Below are 12,199 nucleotides of genomic sequence, written 5' to 3' on the forward strand. Positions count from 1 at the left end.
TGAACTGAAATGGACTAAATTCTTTAATCAAATACATAGAGTTGCTGATTGAATTAAAAAACAAGACCCATCAATATTATTGCCTAGAAGAGAGTCATTTTAAATTTAAGGACACACACAGACTGAAAGTAAAGGGATGGAAAAAGATACTCCATGCAAATGGAAACCAAAATAAAGCTGGAGTAGCTATTCTTATATTGAACAAAATAGAATTTAAAATAAAGACTTTAATAATGCACAAAGAAGTGTGTTGCATAATAATAAAGGAGTCAGTTCAACAAGAAGGTATAACATTTGTAAATATTTATGTGCCCAACATAGGAGCACCTATATAAGTAAAGCAGATATTAACAGACTTTTAGATGGAAATAGACAACAGTACCTGGCCAGAAGGGGACTTTAGTATTCTACTTAAATTGATAGATAGTTCATCCAGGCATAAAATCAATAAGGAAATATTGGCCTTAACACATTAGACTAGATGAACTTAATAGATATTTATAGAACATTCTCTCTGAAACAGCAGAATATACATTCTACTCAAGTACACATAGAACATTTTCTAAGATAGATCAAATGTTTGGCCACAAAACAAATCTTAATAAATTTAAGGAGATTGAAAGTATATGAAGCATCATTTCCAGCCACAGTGGTGTGAAACTAGAAATAAATTACACAAAGAAAATGGAAAAATTCACAAATATGTGGAGATTAAACTACATACTATTGAACACTCAATGGGTCAAAGAAGAAATTAAAAGAGAAATTTTAAAAATACATAGAGATAAATGGAAATGTAACATACCAAAATTTATGGGATGTAGTAAAAACACTTCTGGGAGGGAAGTTCATAGTGATAAATGCCTATCTCAAGAGATAAGAAAAGTCTCAAACAACCTAAATTTACACCTCAAGGAACTAGAAAAATAACAAGTGAAGCTCAAAGTCAGTAGAAGGACAGAAAGAGCAGAAATAAATGAAATATAGACTATATACGTCAGCTTTAACAACATTATCTAGATTTCAATATTTGTTTATGATTTTTTGAAGTAAAACTTATATACAAAGCATAAATGTGCTACTTGTTGTGTACTAGGCCCCTACAGATAAGAAATATTTTCATATCCTTGAAAGTTCCCTATGTCCCTGACTAGTCAGTCCTGTCTTCACTTCCAACCCCAGGTATTACCCGTGATTTTTAGCACTGACGCTGGAAGGGATTGAGGGCAGGAGGAGAAGGGGACGACAGAGGATGAGATGGCTGGATGGCATCAGTGACTCTATGGACGTGAGTTTGAGTGAACTCCGGGAGTTGGTAATGGACAGGGAGGCCTGGTGTGCTGCGATTCATGGGGTCGCAAAGAGTCGGACATGACTGAGCGACTGATCCGATCTGATCTGATCTGATAGTCAAGTGTTAGGAGTATTTGGAACTGGGGAGCTGCCTGAGATGCTTCTTATAATCTACAGATATAGGAGCTTGGTGGAGTTTTTCCAAAAGAAATTTAATAAATTTTCCATATTCATAAAAAGATAGTCATTTAATCAGCAAGCACTTAGTTGCCAGATGCCTTGCTAAGTGCTGAGGGAGACATTCTGGAATCCAATGAGTATGGTATCAGCGTTACAGGGGCTCTGATAGAAATAGGCACAGGATGCAGTGGAGGCACAAGGAAGAGAGTGATTTACTTCTGCCTTGAAGGCATAGGCAAGTGGCCTCAAGGAGGAGGTGATATTTGAGCTGCATTGAGGAAAATGAGCTGGTGTTTGCCAGGCACCACTGCATTGGGAGAGTGGGAGCAGGGCATTTCAGTGTGAGCGATGGCAATGAGGAGGGAAAGAAGTTGGTGTGGTAGAAATGGTTTTGCTGGACTAGCGCAAAAGGTACAGAAGATGAAACTAGAGTGGCAGGTGGGGAGGACTTTGCATACCATGCAGATAATTTTGGTTTATTTCTATAATTTGGGGGCTAATTTTTTTTTTTTTTTTGGCTGTGCCGAGTTTTAGTTGTGGCATGTGGGATCTTCAGTCTTTGTTGTGGCATGTGGGTTCTTTTAATTGGGTTATGCGGAATCTTTAGTTGCAGCATACAAACTTTAGTTGCGGCTTGTGGGATTTAGTTTCCTGAACAGGGATTGAACCTGTGCGTCCTGCATTGGGAGCGTGGAGTCTTAGCCACTAGACCACCAGGGAAGTCCCATGGGGACTAATTTTAAAGGTTTATTCATTTATGAAAGTGGTTATACTCAATAAATAGAAATTGTCAAGCAGTGAAGTTAGATGCTAAAGATTGTTTATGATCAAATCAGAATCATGTTTCTTTGTTTTAATAAACTGTGATTTTATATTTATATTTGATTCTTCTCCCTTTTATCTCTCTAAAATGACAGGTAGTGTGCCAGTATTTCAAATATTCCAATGTGCCTGATACCGTGATGGTGCAGAATATTTTCCAAGCTCTGAATGTGTATTACAATTATTCGGGCCAGGCGAAATGTCTGAATGTCTCAGAGACAGCAACTAGCAGTCTGGGAGTCCTGGGTTGGAGCTATCAGGTAAGTGTGTATAATTTCCCCAATTGGAGCTTGCTTTTCACTGTTTTGGTTGTACTATAACAGAATCCTCAAGATCTTGTCACCTAACTTGGATCCAAATCTGGGTTCTGTTACCTTATACTTCAAGACCGTGGATGAGTTTCCTCATTCATTCATTAAATACCAATTCAATTTTTAAAAAATTTTATTGAAGTATAGTTGATTTACAATGTTGTGTTAATTTCTAATAAACAGCAAAGTGACTCAGTTATACATATGCATATTCTTTTCCATTATGAGTTATTGCTGGATATTGAATATAGTTTCCTCTTGTATATAGTAGGACCTTGTTGTTTATCTATCCTATATATACTACTTCAGTTTGGTATTTAATCATCACCAAATATATTCTGAGTACTTACTGCATGTCAGGCACTATTCCAGGCTACAACTATACAAATTGGATATAATTTTATTTTATTGTAAATAAAATATGATCTAATTATCAAATGTAGTTTGGTGGAAAATATAGGTAGCTAAATAATATTGTAATAGATCTTAGTAAGTCCTATAAAGGTAGCATTTTATGGACACAGGAAAGAAGAGGGAGTCTAACTTGATTCTATCTGAGCCTCCATTTTTTTCATCTGTACAATGAGAATAGTAATAATAATAGCAATATTTTCCTCCAGAGTTGTTTTGAGAACTCAATATGATAATAGATATGAAATGGAATAGTTTGCGTAGAAGGAATATATAGCCCCAACTTCTGTGACTTCTCAGCTGAGCCTTAGGAATAAAGAGACGTGGTATGGAGTAGAGAACAGGGGCTCTGAAGCCAGACTGCTGAGTTCAAACCCTCACTTTTTTGCTTCTGAGCTGTATGATGTTGGACAATTTATTTCACTCTTTGTGCTTCATATTCTCACTAGAATCTTTCCTGGTTTGCTTTTTCAGGCCTGTACAGAAATGGTCATGCCTACCTGTTCTGATGGTGTTGATGACATGTTTGAACCTCACTCGTGGAACATGAAGGAATATTCTGATGACTGTTTTAAACAGTGGGGTGTGAGACCGAGGCCCTCTTGGATCCCTACTATGTATGGAGGCAAGAACATCAGTTCACACACAAACATTATTTTCAGGTGAATTTTTGTTGATTCAAAGAAAATTCTGGTTGATGGAGACATTTGTAGAATGGATAAGAAAAGAAAACCAGGAAAATGTTGCACAGTTAAAACAATGTAGAATATAGCAGTGGTATCTATCATATTTTTCTACTCCTTGAAAGGTAAAGGATTCTGAGAGGTGATATGATTTTTTGTTCTATTGCAGTATGTTTAAAGGCTTAAAAACAATAGCAGCAAAGTTAAAATATTTCAAAAAGTGTGCTCAAAAGAAAAGGAAGCATCATCTGTTGTTCTCAATTTGTCTCATGATTGTTTCTATTGTTATCAATGATAATAAAAAATCTTCAGTATATACCTAACAAACACTTTTGAGGTGCCCACTCTGTTCTGTCCCAGGCACTGTATGAGGCACTTTAAATAAATCACTTAATTCCCACAAAAACCTTGAAAGAAGTTTTTATAGCCCCTATTTTACTGAGGAGGAAAGTGAAAGTCAGTGTGTACAGTTTTGTTTTAGTTACCAAGTGATAAAGCCAGTTTTCAACCTTGGCCTATCTGACTACAAAAACTGTTTATTCTGTAACACTGTTTCTCTAGAAGAGTCATATTTGGTATTGGTTCATATCGGAGTTAATCAAGTAGACTCTAAATGTGCCTGATTGTGACTTCAAAATTTCTGTGTCTTGGCTTGAACATTAGGTTGTTACTTATTAAAATAACAACTATTTAATAAGAAAACTCCCCAAGTTTATGTGGAAATAGTAGAGAGATATCCATACATATCTCTTAACCAATTGTTTAAATTGTAAACGTTACTCTTTTACAAAGTCTCCTAAACAAGAGTGACATTTGACTTTGGAGACATGACCGAAAGCTTTTAGGAAGGAGCAATGCTGTTTTAACTGAAAGATCACTCTCTGGGTTTAGGCCAGTAACACTGCCCATTTTGTAAAAGAACCTTTTTCTTGTTGGATTCATGCTAGTTTCACTCAGTAGGATACCCTCCCCCCCCTCAAATGTGAGACACGAAATGCAAAACTTAAAGATTCTTTTTGTTTAATTCCCTAGAATTATTTACCTTGTCCTCAGTAGAATTCTTCAACACTATACTTTTCAGCTCAGCCTTTTGAGGTGATAAGTATATTTAGGGTAGGAAACTGTACCAAATTAGGATGTTCGAAATCAGGAAAACATGAAAGGACTGTGAGGACTGAAAAGGCTTAAATGTAAACCTTGGGTATCAAAGCTCATCTTTGTTCCTTCAGAGAAGGAAATACTTTGTCATTTTCCTGTTTTTAGAAACTTACCTCCAGGTAGTACTTATATGGATTTTTGCTTTGACCTCGGAGCCTGGTGGGCTGCAGTCCATGGGGTCACGAAGAGTCGGACATGACTCAGCGACTTCACTTTCACTTTTCACTTTCATGCATTGGAGAAGGAAGTGGCAACCCACTCCAGTGTTCTTGCCTGGAGAATCCCAGGGACGGGGGAGCCTGGTGGGCTGCCGTCTATGGGGTCGCACAGAGTCGGACACGACTGAAGCGACTTAGCAGCAGCAGCATAAAGCTGAAGTTCAAGTTGACTTGTAAAGTAGAGTCTTTGAATCTTATCTATAAAGATTTTTATATTTGACTTTTGGTTAGATACTTTGTGCTTTTTTATTGGATTCAACCATTACATGAGTATTTTAGTTGTCCATTTATCCTTTTTTACTTACTTTCCTCCGGGTATCAAAATAAGTTATTGTCATCATCATCATTGGGGAAAGGATAGATTTTGTTGAAAAAAGTTGGGAGTAGAACTGAAAGAGTAGGTAGAAAATATGGCTCAACATTAGAAAAAAAAAAACTTTTGGCTAGTGTAAGAAAGGGCTTCCTAACAGAGCTATGCATAGTTAGAGTGAACTGTCTTAAATTATTTAAGCTCTTTGATCCTCAGTTTTCTCTTCTGTAAAATGAGAATAATAATGCCAGTCACCCTATAGAGTTGCTTAAAAGAGTTATGCTCTTTTATAGTGATGCTTAAAAGAGTTAACCCAGTGAAATATTTAGCCCAGACCTGGCAAATTATATGCTTAAAAAATTTCCATTGAATGAATAAGTGGAAGTATATTCACAGCCCTGTACTTTAGCTTCGAGCCAGCAGGGAACTACTTGTCCCTGAATGTCCTTTTCCTTCCATTTTTTTTTTTCCTTTTCTTAAGATTCAGGCATCTTCCAGGAACCCTTCCCTGACATCTCCAAGGAGGTTACATTTCCCCTACACACTTAGCTCCTCTAAAGCCTGTGACTATCCCTTTAGCACTCTGTGTGGAATTTACCTGTTTGTGTTTCTCTCTGCCCCTGACTCATTTCTCAGAGAACAGAGAAATCTCATTTCTCTGTTCAAATGAGATTATGAACTTCTCAGTGACAGAGAATTTTTCTTAATCATCTCTGTGCCTTTAGCACCTGCCACAGTGACTGGCACATAGTAGATGCCCAGTTAATGTGTGTGTTGATAAGGATGAGAAAGCTCAGGAAAACTTCAGAGGCATGTGAAAGTATAAAGGCAGAACTATATAAAAATGCTGGTTTATCTTCCTGCGGTGGCAAATATACTTTTAAAAAGAAAATTTTTTCCTATGTACTGCTAGGTGTGAAGAATTCAATGTAAAACTTACCTTATTTAAAAATTCAAAATTCTATTTCTTTTCTAAAGAAAGCACATTCCAAAAATAAAAAAGCAGCATTAGGTGTTTCTGTTCTGTCTACTGAGTGGCTATCAGTTACAAAATATTTATGGTTGATGATAAGAAAATGTCCAAGGAACCATGTGGAAAGCATATTTTATATTCATACTTCTCTCCTTGAGGCATCTCACACAAATCCAACTGTGACTATTTTTTTGGTTAGAAAATTCAATCTGTTTTTAATTGTTGAATTAGAGATCTGCAAGTTAAGAGCTTGGGCTTTGAAGTTGGAGAGACCTAGGTGCCATTCTGCTTCTGTTAACCATGTGCCTTTGGCAAATTGCCAATTTATATTAGTTAGAAATAATAACTACCTGCCAGAGTTACTTCTGCTGCTGCTAAGTCACTTCAGTCGTGTCCGACTCTGTGCGACCCCTAAGACGGAAGCCCACCAGGCTCCCCCATCCTTGGGATTCTCCAGGCAAGAACACTGGAGTGGGTTGCCATTTCCTTCTCCAATGAATGAAAGTGAAAAGTGAAAGGGAAGTCGCTCAGTCGTGTCTGACTCTTAGCGACCCCATGGACTACAGCCTACCAGGCTCCTCCATCCATGGGATTTTCCAGGCAATAATACTGGAGTGGGGTGCCATTGCCTTCTTCAAGGAGTAGATAATCATAGAAGTGAGCACTATGAGGGCAGAGATTTTTGTCTGTTCACAGTTGAGTTAACTGTACCCAGTCAGTACCTGATACATAGTAGGCAATCAGTAAACATGTTGAGCAAATAAGAATTTAATAGTAGCTATTAATAGTTCTATTTCAGCAATTTTCTTATTCTACAATGTTTTTGTTGGAAGGGTTTATTTTTTCCACAAAACCCAGTTGTTGAGAAATTATCTTATCAATGGTCATTTTTAGTTATTTAAATGTAAATTCAAAAAGGAGTCCCTGAGAAGCTGGTTAATTTAACATTTTTCAGGCAAATTAATTGTTGCCAGCTATTAAGTGAGGCTCACTGTTGGGAATTTTATGCAGGCATCTAGGTTCTCTCATGAAAGCCAGTATTTTTTTCTCCTGTAAATTTCCCAGTGACTGATTTAGCGTTCTCATGTCTAGGACCAAGAAATTCAAGTCCATGTGCATTTTAGGTCTCTCAGCAACTCCAAACACTGTTGCTAAGCCACTGGGTGGATTCAGATGACCTTTTAAATCAAATGCAGTTTGCTTATTATGTAGCTGTTGGGATAGCTTTTTTGTTTTGCAAATAATGGAGAGTTTCCTATCTTGGTTGGTCCTGTCAAATTGGAATAATGATAAAGGCCACTTGTTCACTTAAGAGAATCCAACCCCTTGTGTAGTTTACTTTAAAAATTTATCTCATAGTTGAAAACTTACATCCTATTTTGCATGTGAGTTTTTCCTCTTGTTTTTAATAAAACCAAAAAAGGTAAATTTTCAGAGTAATTTCTCCCCCCAAGAATGATGTTAAGTTGCAATTGAATTAATTTCTTAAAAAACCGAAAATATGGTTAAAAGTGTGGTCAGGCTAGAACAGGGATTTTAGACTTGTATTTCAAGCACACATATATTTAATGTACCTAAATGCTTATTCCCTTTTTAACTTGAACATTTACCTAGAAAATTGATTGCATGCATTTTTCTGACCAAATTTCTGTGAGAAATTTGTGGTATCCCTTTTCATGCTTCATTTACCTCTCAGAAGTATTAACACTTCTCATGCTTATAGAATATGGTAATAATTATAATACTGCACATTCATGTGGTATTTTATAGTTTATACCTTATTTCCAAATGTATTATTCAAGTTGAACCTCACAGTGTCTCTGTGATTGAAGGGCATTATCTTTAAAAGTTTTTTTTTGGTCATACACATGAGAATTAGATTCAGTGGGGTCAGGTGACTTACCCAAAGTCATGTGGCTTACTGGGGTATAAAACTTAGACCTGCTGACTTAGTTCATTGTTTCTTGCCAGTATTATACCTAGCTGAATGTCACTGTCTATATATTTACATTAATCACTTATGTGAATTCTACTTTTACATGTAAAAAGTACTGTAGTGATTTACATGTTCCTGAACTCACAAGCATATATGTATAGACCTCTTTTGTGTAGGGCATCTGATATAAGGTTACAAATAACTAGATTATTCTTTTTTATTCATTCAATAAATGTTTGTATAGCTCCTAGTGTATGCCAGGCACTGAAGATACAGTAGTAAAACAGACAAAAAAACCCTGCCGTTGGGAAGTTTTAGTTTGAGAGATGGGTAAAAACAAGATAGCACTTATAAGCATGTTAGAAGGAGATAGGTGCTAAGGGGGGAAAAATAAACCAAGGAAGAAGGTTATGAAATGTTAGTGGGGGTTGGGGGGGAGTTTGAATATTTGATGAGGTGGCTAAGGAAGACCTCTACTACTAGATATCTACTATATATCTATACTGTGGGCAAAAATCCCTTAGAAGAAATGGAGTAACCCTCATAGTCAACCAAGAAGTCTGAAATTCAGTACTTGGGTGCAATCTCAAAAATGACAAATAACCTTGGTTCATTTCCAAGGCAAACCACTTAGCATCACAGTAATCCAAGTCTATGCCCCAACCACTAATGCAGAAGAAGCTGAAGTTGAATAGTTCCATGAAGACCTACGAGACCTCCTAGAACTAACACCAAAAAGGTGTCCTTTTCATCATAGGGGATTGGAATGCAAAAGTAGGAAATCAAGAGATACATGGAGTAACAGGCAAATTTGGCCTTGGAGTACAAAATGAATCAGGGTAAAGGCTACACAGAGTTTTTTCAAGAGAACACACTGGTCATAGCAAACACCCTCTTCCAACAACACAAGAGACAACTCTACACATGAGCATCACCAGATGGTCAATACTGAAGTCAGATTGATTATATTCTTTGCAGCCAAAGATGGAGAAGCTCTATCAGTTCAGTTCAGTTCAATTGCTCAGTTGTGTCCAACTCTTTGTGACCCAATGGACTGCAGCACGCCAGGTCTCCCTGTCCATCACCAACTCCTGGAGTTTACTCAAACTCATGTCCATTGAGTTGGTAATGCCATGCAACCATCTCATCTTCTGTTGTCCATTTTTCCTTCCGCCTTCAATCTTTCCCAGCATCAAGGTCTTTTCCAGTGAGTCAGTTCTTTGCATCAGGTGGCCAGAGTATTGGAGTTTTAGCTTCAGCATCAGTCCTGCCAATGAATATTCAGGACTGGCACTTGTCTTATATTTTGCCTCACCTGCCTCCTGAGAAATCTGTATGCAGGTCAAGATGTAACAATTAGAACCAGACATGGAATAGCGACTGGTTCCAAATTGGGAAAGGAGTATGTCAAGGCTGTATATTGTCACCTTGCTTATTTAACTTATATGCAGAGTACATCAGGCAAAGTGCCAGACTAGATGAAGCACAAGCTGGAATCAAGATTGTCAGGAGAAATATCAATAACCTCAGATACGCAGATGATACCACCCTTACGGAAGAAAGTGAAGAGGAACTAAAGAGCCTCTTGTTGAAAGTGAAAGAAGAGAGTGAAAAAGCTGGCCTAAAACTCAGCATTCAAACATCTAGATCATGTCCATCACTTCCTGGCAAATAGATGGAGAAATAGTGAAAACAGTGACAGAGTTAATTTTGGGGGGCTCCAAAATCACTGCAGATGGTGACTGCAGCCATGAAATTAAAAGACTCTTGCTCCTTGGAAGAAAAGCTATGATGAACCTAGAGAGCATATTAAGAAGCAGAGACAATACTTTGCCGACAGAGGTCTGTCTAATCAAAGCTATGGTTTTTCCAGTAGTCATGTATGGATGTGAGAGTTGAACTATAAAGAAGGCTGAGCCCTGAAGCATTGATGCTTTTGAACTGTGTTGTTGGAGAAGACTTTTGATAGCCCCTTGGACAACAAAGAGATCCAACCAGTCAATCCTAAAAGAAATGAGTCCTGAATAGTCATTGGAATATTCAGGAAGCTGAATATACTGAAGCTTCAGCTTCAGTACTCTGGCCACCTGATGCAAAGAACTCCTTAGAAAAGACCTTGATGCTGGGAAGGATTGAAGGTAGAGGAGAAGAGGATAACAGAGGATGAGATGGTTGGATGGTATCACTGACTCGATGGACAAGAGTTTGAGCAAACTCTGGGAGTTGGTGATGGACAAGGAAGCCTGGCATGCTGCAGTCCATGGGGTTGCAAAGAGACAGACACAACTGTGTGACTGAATTGACTGAAGAGATAATTAGCATTTTAAAATATAGTTTTTTTTCTTTGTCACTAATATTTGGGTTCTAGGAAGGAAGGAAACAGGTTTTAATTGAGGGACTCCCACGTGCCTAACATTTATTCAGTATATATACATGTACTATCTGATTTAACCCTTAAGGCAACCTCCTAAGGTAGGCCTTGTTAACTCTGCTTTACATATGAAGAAAGTGAGACAGCTAACTTATGTAAGGTCAGACAACTTTTGAGTAATGAAGCCAGGATTGAAATTGAGTCTTCTAAATTTGAAGTTCCAGTATAATCTAGATTGATTCATGGGGCACCACCTTCAGTGTTCTCTGGTCCTATTTCTTGTACCTGGTTACAGAAGTATTGTCAGTCTCCAGGATGAAGCACCTTTCTATATGACAGATTAAATCCTTAGATCATATTCCCTAGCTTATAAGCTTATAATTTTAGGTGTTATGCATATAATAGGTTTCTCCTATCTTATCTTTTATGTAGATATGAAAAACTAGCAATCTGATTTTTTTTCTTTCCCTCACTTAGCAATGGTGAACTAGACCCCTGGTCAGGAGGTGGAGTAACCAAGGATATTACAGACACCTTACTTGCGATTGTCATCCCAAATGGAGCCCATCATCTAGATCTCCGAGCCAGTAATGCCTTGGATCCTGTCAGTGTGCAATTAACTCGCTCTTTGGAAGTTAAATACATGAAGCAGTGGATCAGTGATTTCTATGTCCGTCTGAGAAAAATGAACTGAGTAACTTTTGATCATTTTCAGTTTCTTCTTTTAAGTTCATTCCACCTACATTTCCATTCACTTTGGCTTTCTGTGCATAATTACTTTCCCTTGTTCATTAAATTTGGTGTGGTGAAGACTGAGATAGAGCAAATGTGATGGTGGGGATAGCAGCCATCCCACGACCCGAGCCCTCGCCACCCTTGTGCCACCTCCGGGAAGAATCTCTTCACCACAGCTTTCCCACACCATCCACAGCCTTCATAACTGGAGCAGAGTATTGATTGCCTTTCACAAGAGGGAGAATCACTTCTTCTGTTTCTCTGAAAGCAAGGATTTCTCTTGGTTTTGAAGTTGAAGTCTCTTTGGTCCATGTGTCACTTTCCCCTTTTCTACCCTCCCAAAAGGAAAAGAAGAAGATGGATAAAAATGATGTAATTGCAGCTGGTAGGAAGGATATCCAATGCCAAACCAGGAAATGGGAGTCGTTTCTTTTGTGCTTGATTCAATGACTTTGAACTGTGCTGTAAATAAAGAATAGGACTGAACCTTATACCTGTGTGTTGCTTCTGAAGCTTGCTCCAGCTGTTAGGAATGCTGTGTGCACTGGGCTTGGCTGTTTTTAAAGGAAAGTCCTTTAATTTTCTCTCTTCTATTTGGCAGCTTTTCTTATTCTGGGATATTTGCCACTGTGGTACTGCCAGTAAGAAATCTGGCCTTTTCTGCCCCATTTATCTTTGTTTCTAAGGTAAGTTTTGTGGTAATTTGGTTACATTTTGCCAGTTTAGGAAAATGACTCTGTTCTCCTTTTCTTTTTACATCTAAGCAAGTTTTATATTCTCCAGTCACCAATGATACTT

General features: G+C 37.8%; 1 protein-coding gene across 4 annotated transcripts in view; it reads left to right on the forward strand.

The window, feature by feature from the left end:
• The window catches only part of PRCP (prolylcarboxypeptidase), an 86,080-nt gene extending 74,188 nt beyond the window's left edge, over positions 1–11,892 (forward strand). For all 4 annotated transcript variants that reach the window (XM_019955139.2, XM_070782903.1, XM_070782904.1 and 1 more), the window contains exons 8-10: positions 2,391–2,555; positions 3,492–3,679; positions 11,144–11,892. In XM_019955139.2, the coding sequence (XP_019810698.2) occupies positions 2,391–2,555; positions 3,492–3,679; positions 11,144–11,360 (570 nt within the window). In that variant the 3' untranslated portion in view covers positions 11,361–11,892. The remainder of the gene's footprint in view (positions 1–2,390; positions 2,556–3,491; positions 3,680–11,143) is intronic.
• Positions 11,893–12,199: the final 307 nt, after the last annotated feature.

The sequence above is a fragment of the Bos indicus genome, chromosome 29 (genome assembly GCF_029378745.1).
Source record: "Bos indicus isolate NIAB-ARS_2022 breed Sahiwal x Tharparkar chromosome 29, NIAB-ARS_B.indTharparkar_mat_pri_1.0, whole genome shotgun sequence".
NCBI classification, from domain to species: Eukaryota; Metazoa; Chordata; class Mammalia; order Artiodactyla; family Bovidae; genus Bos; species Bos indicus.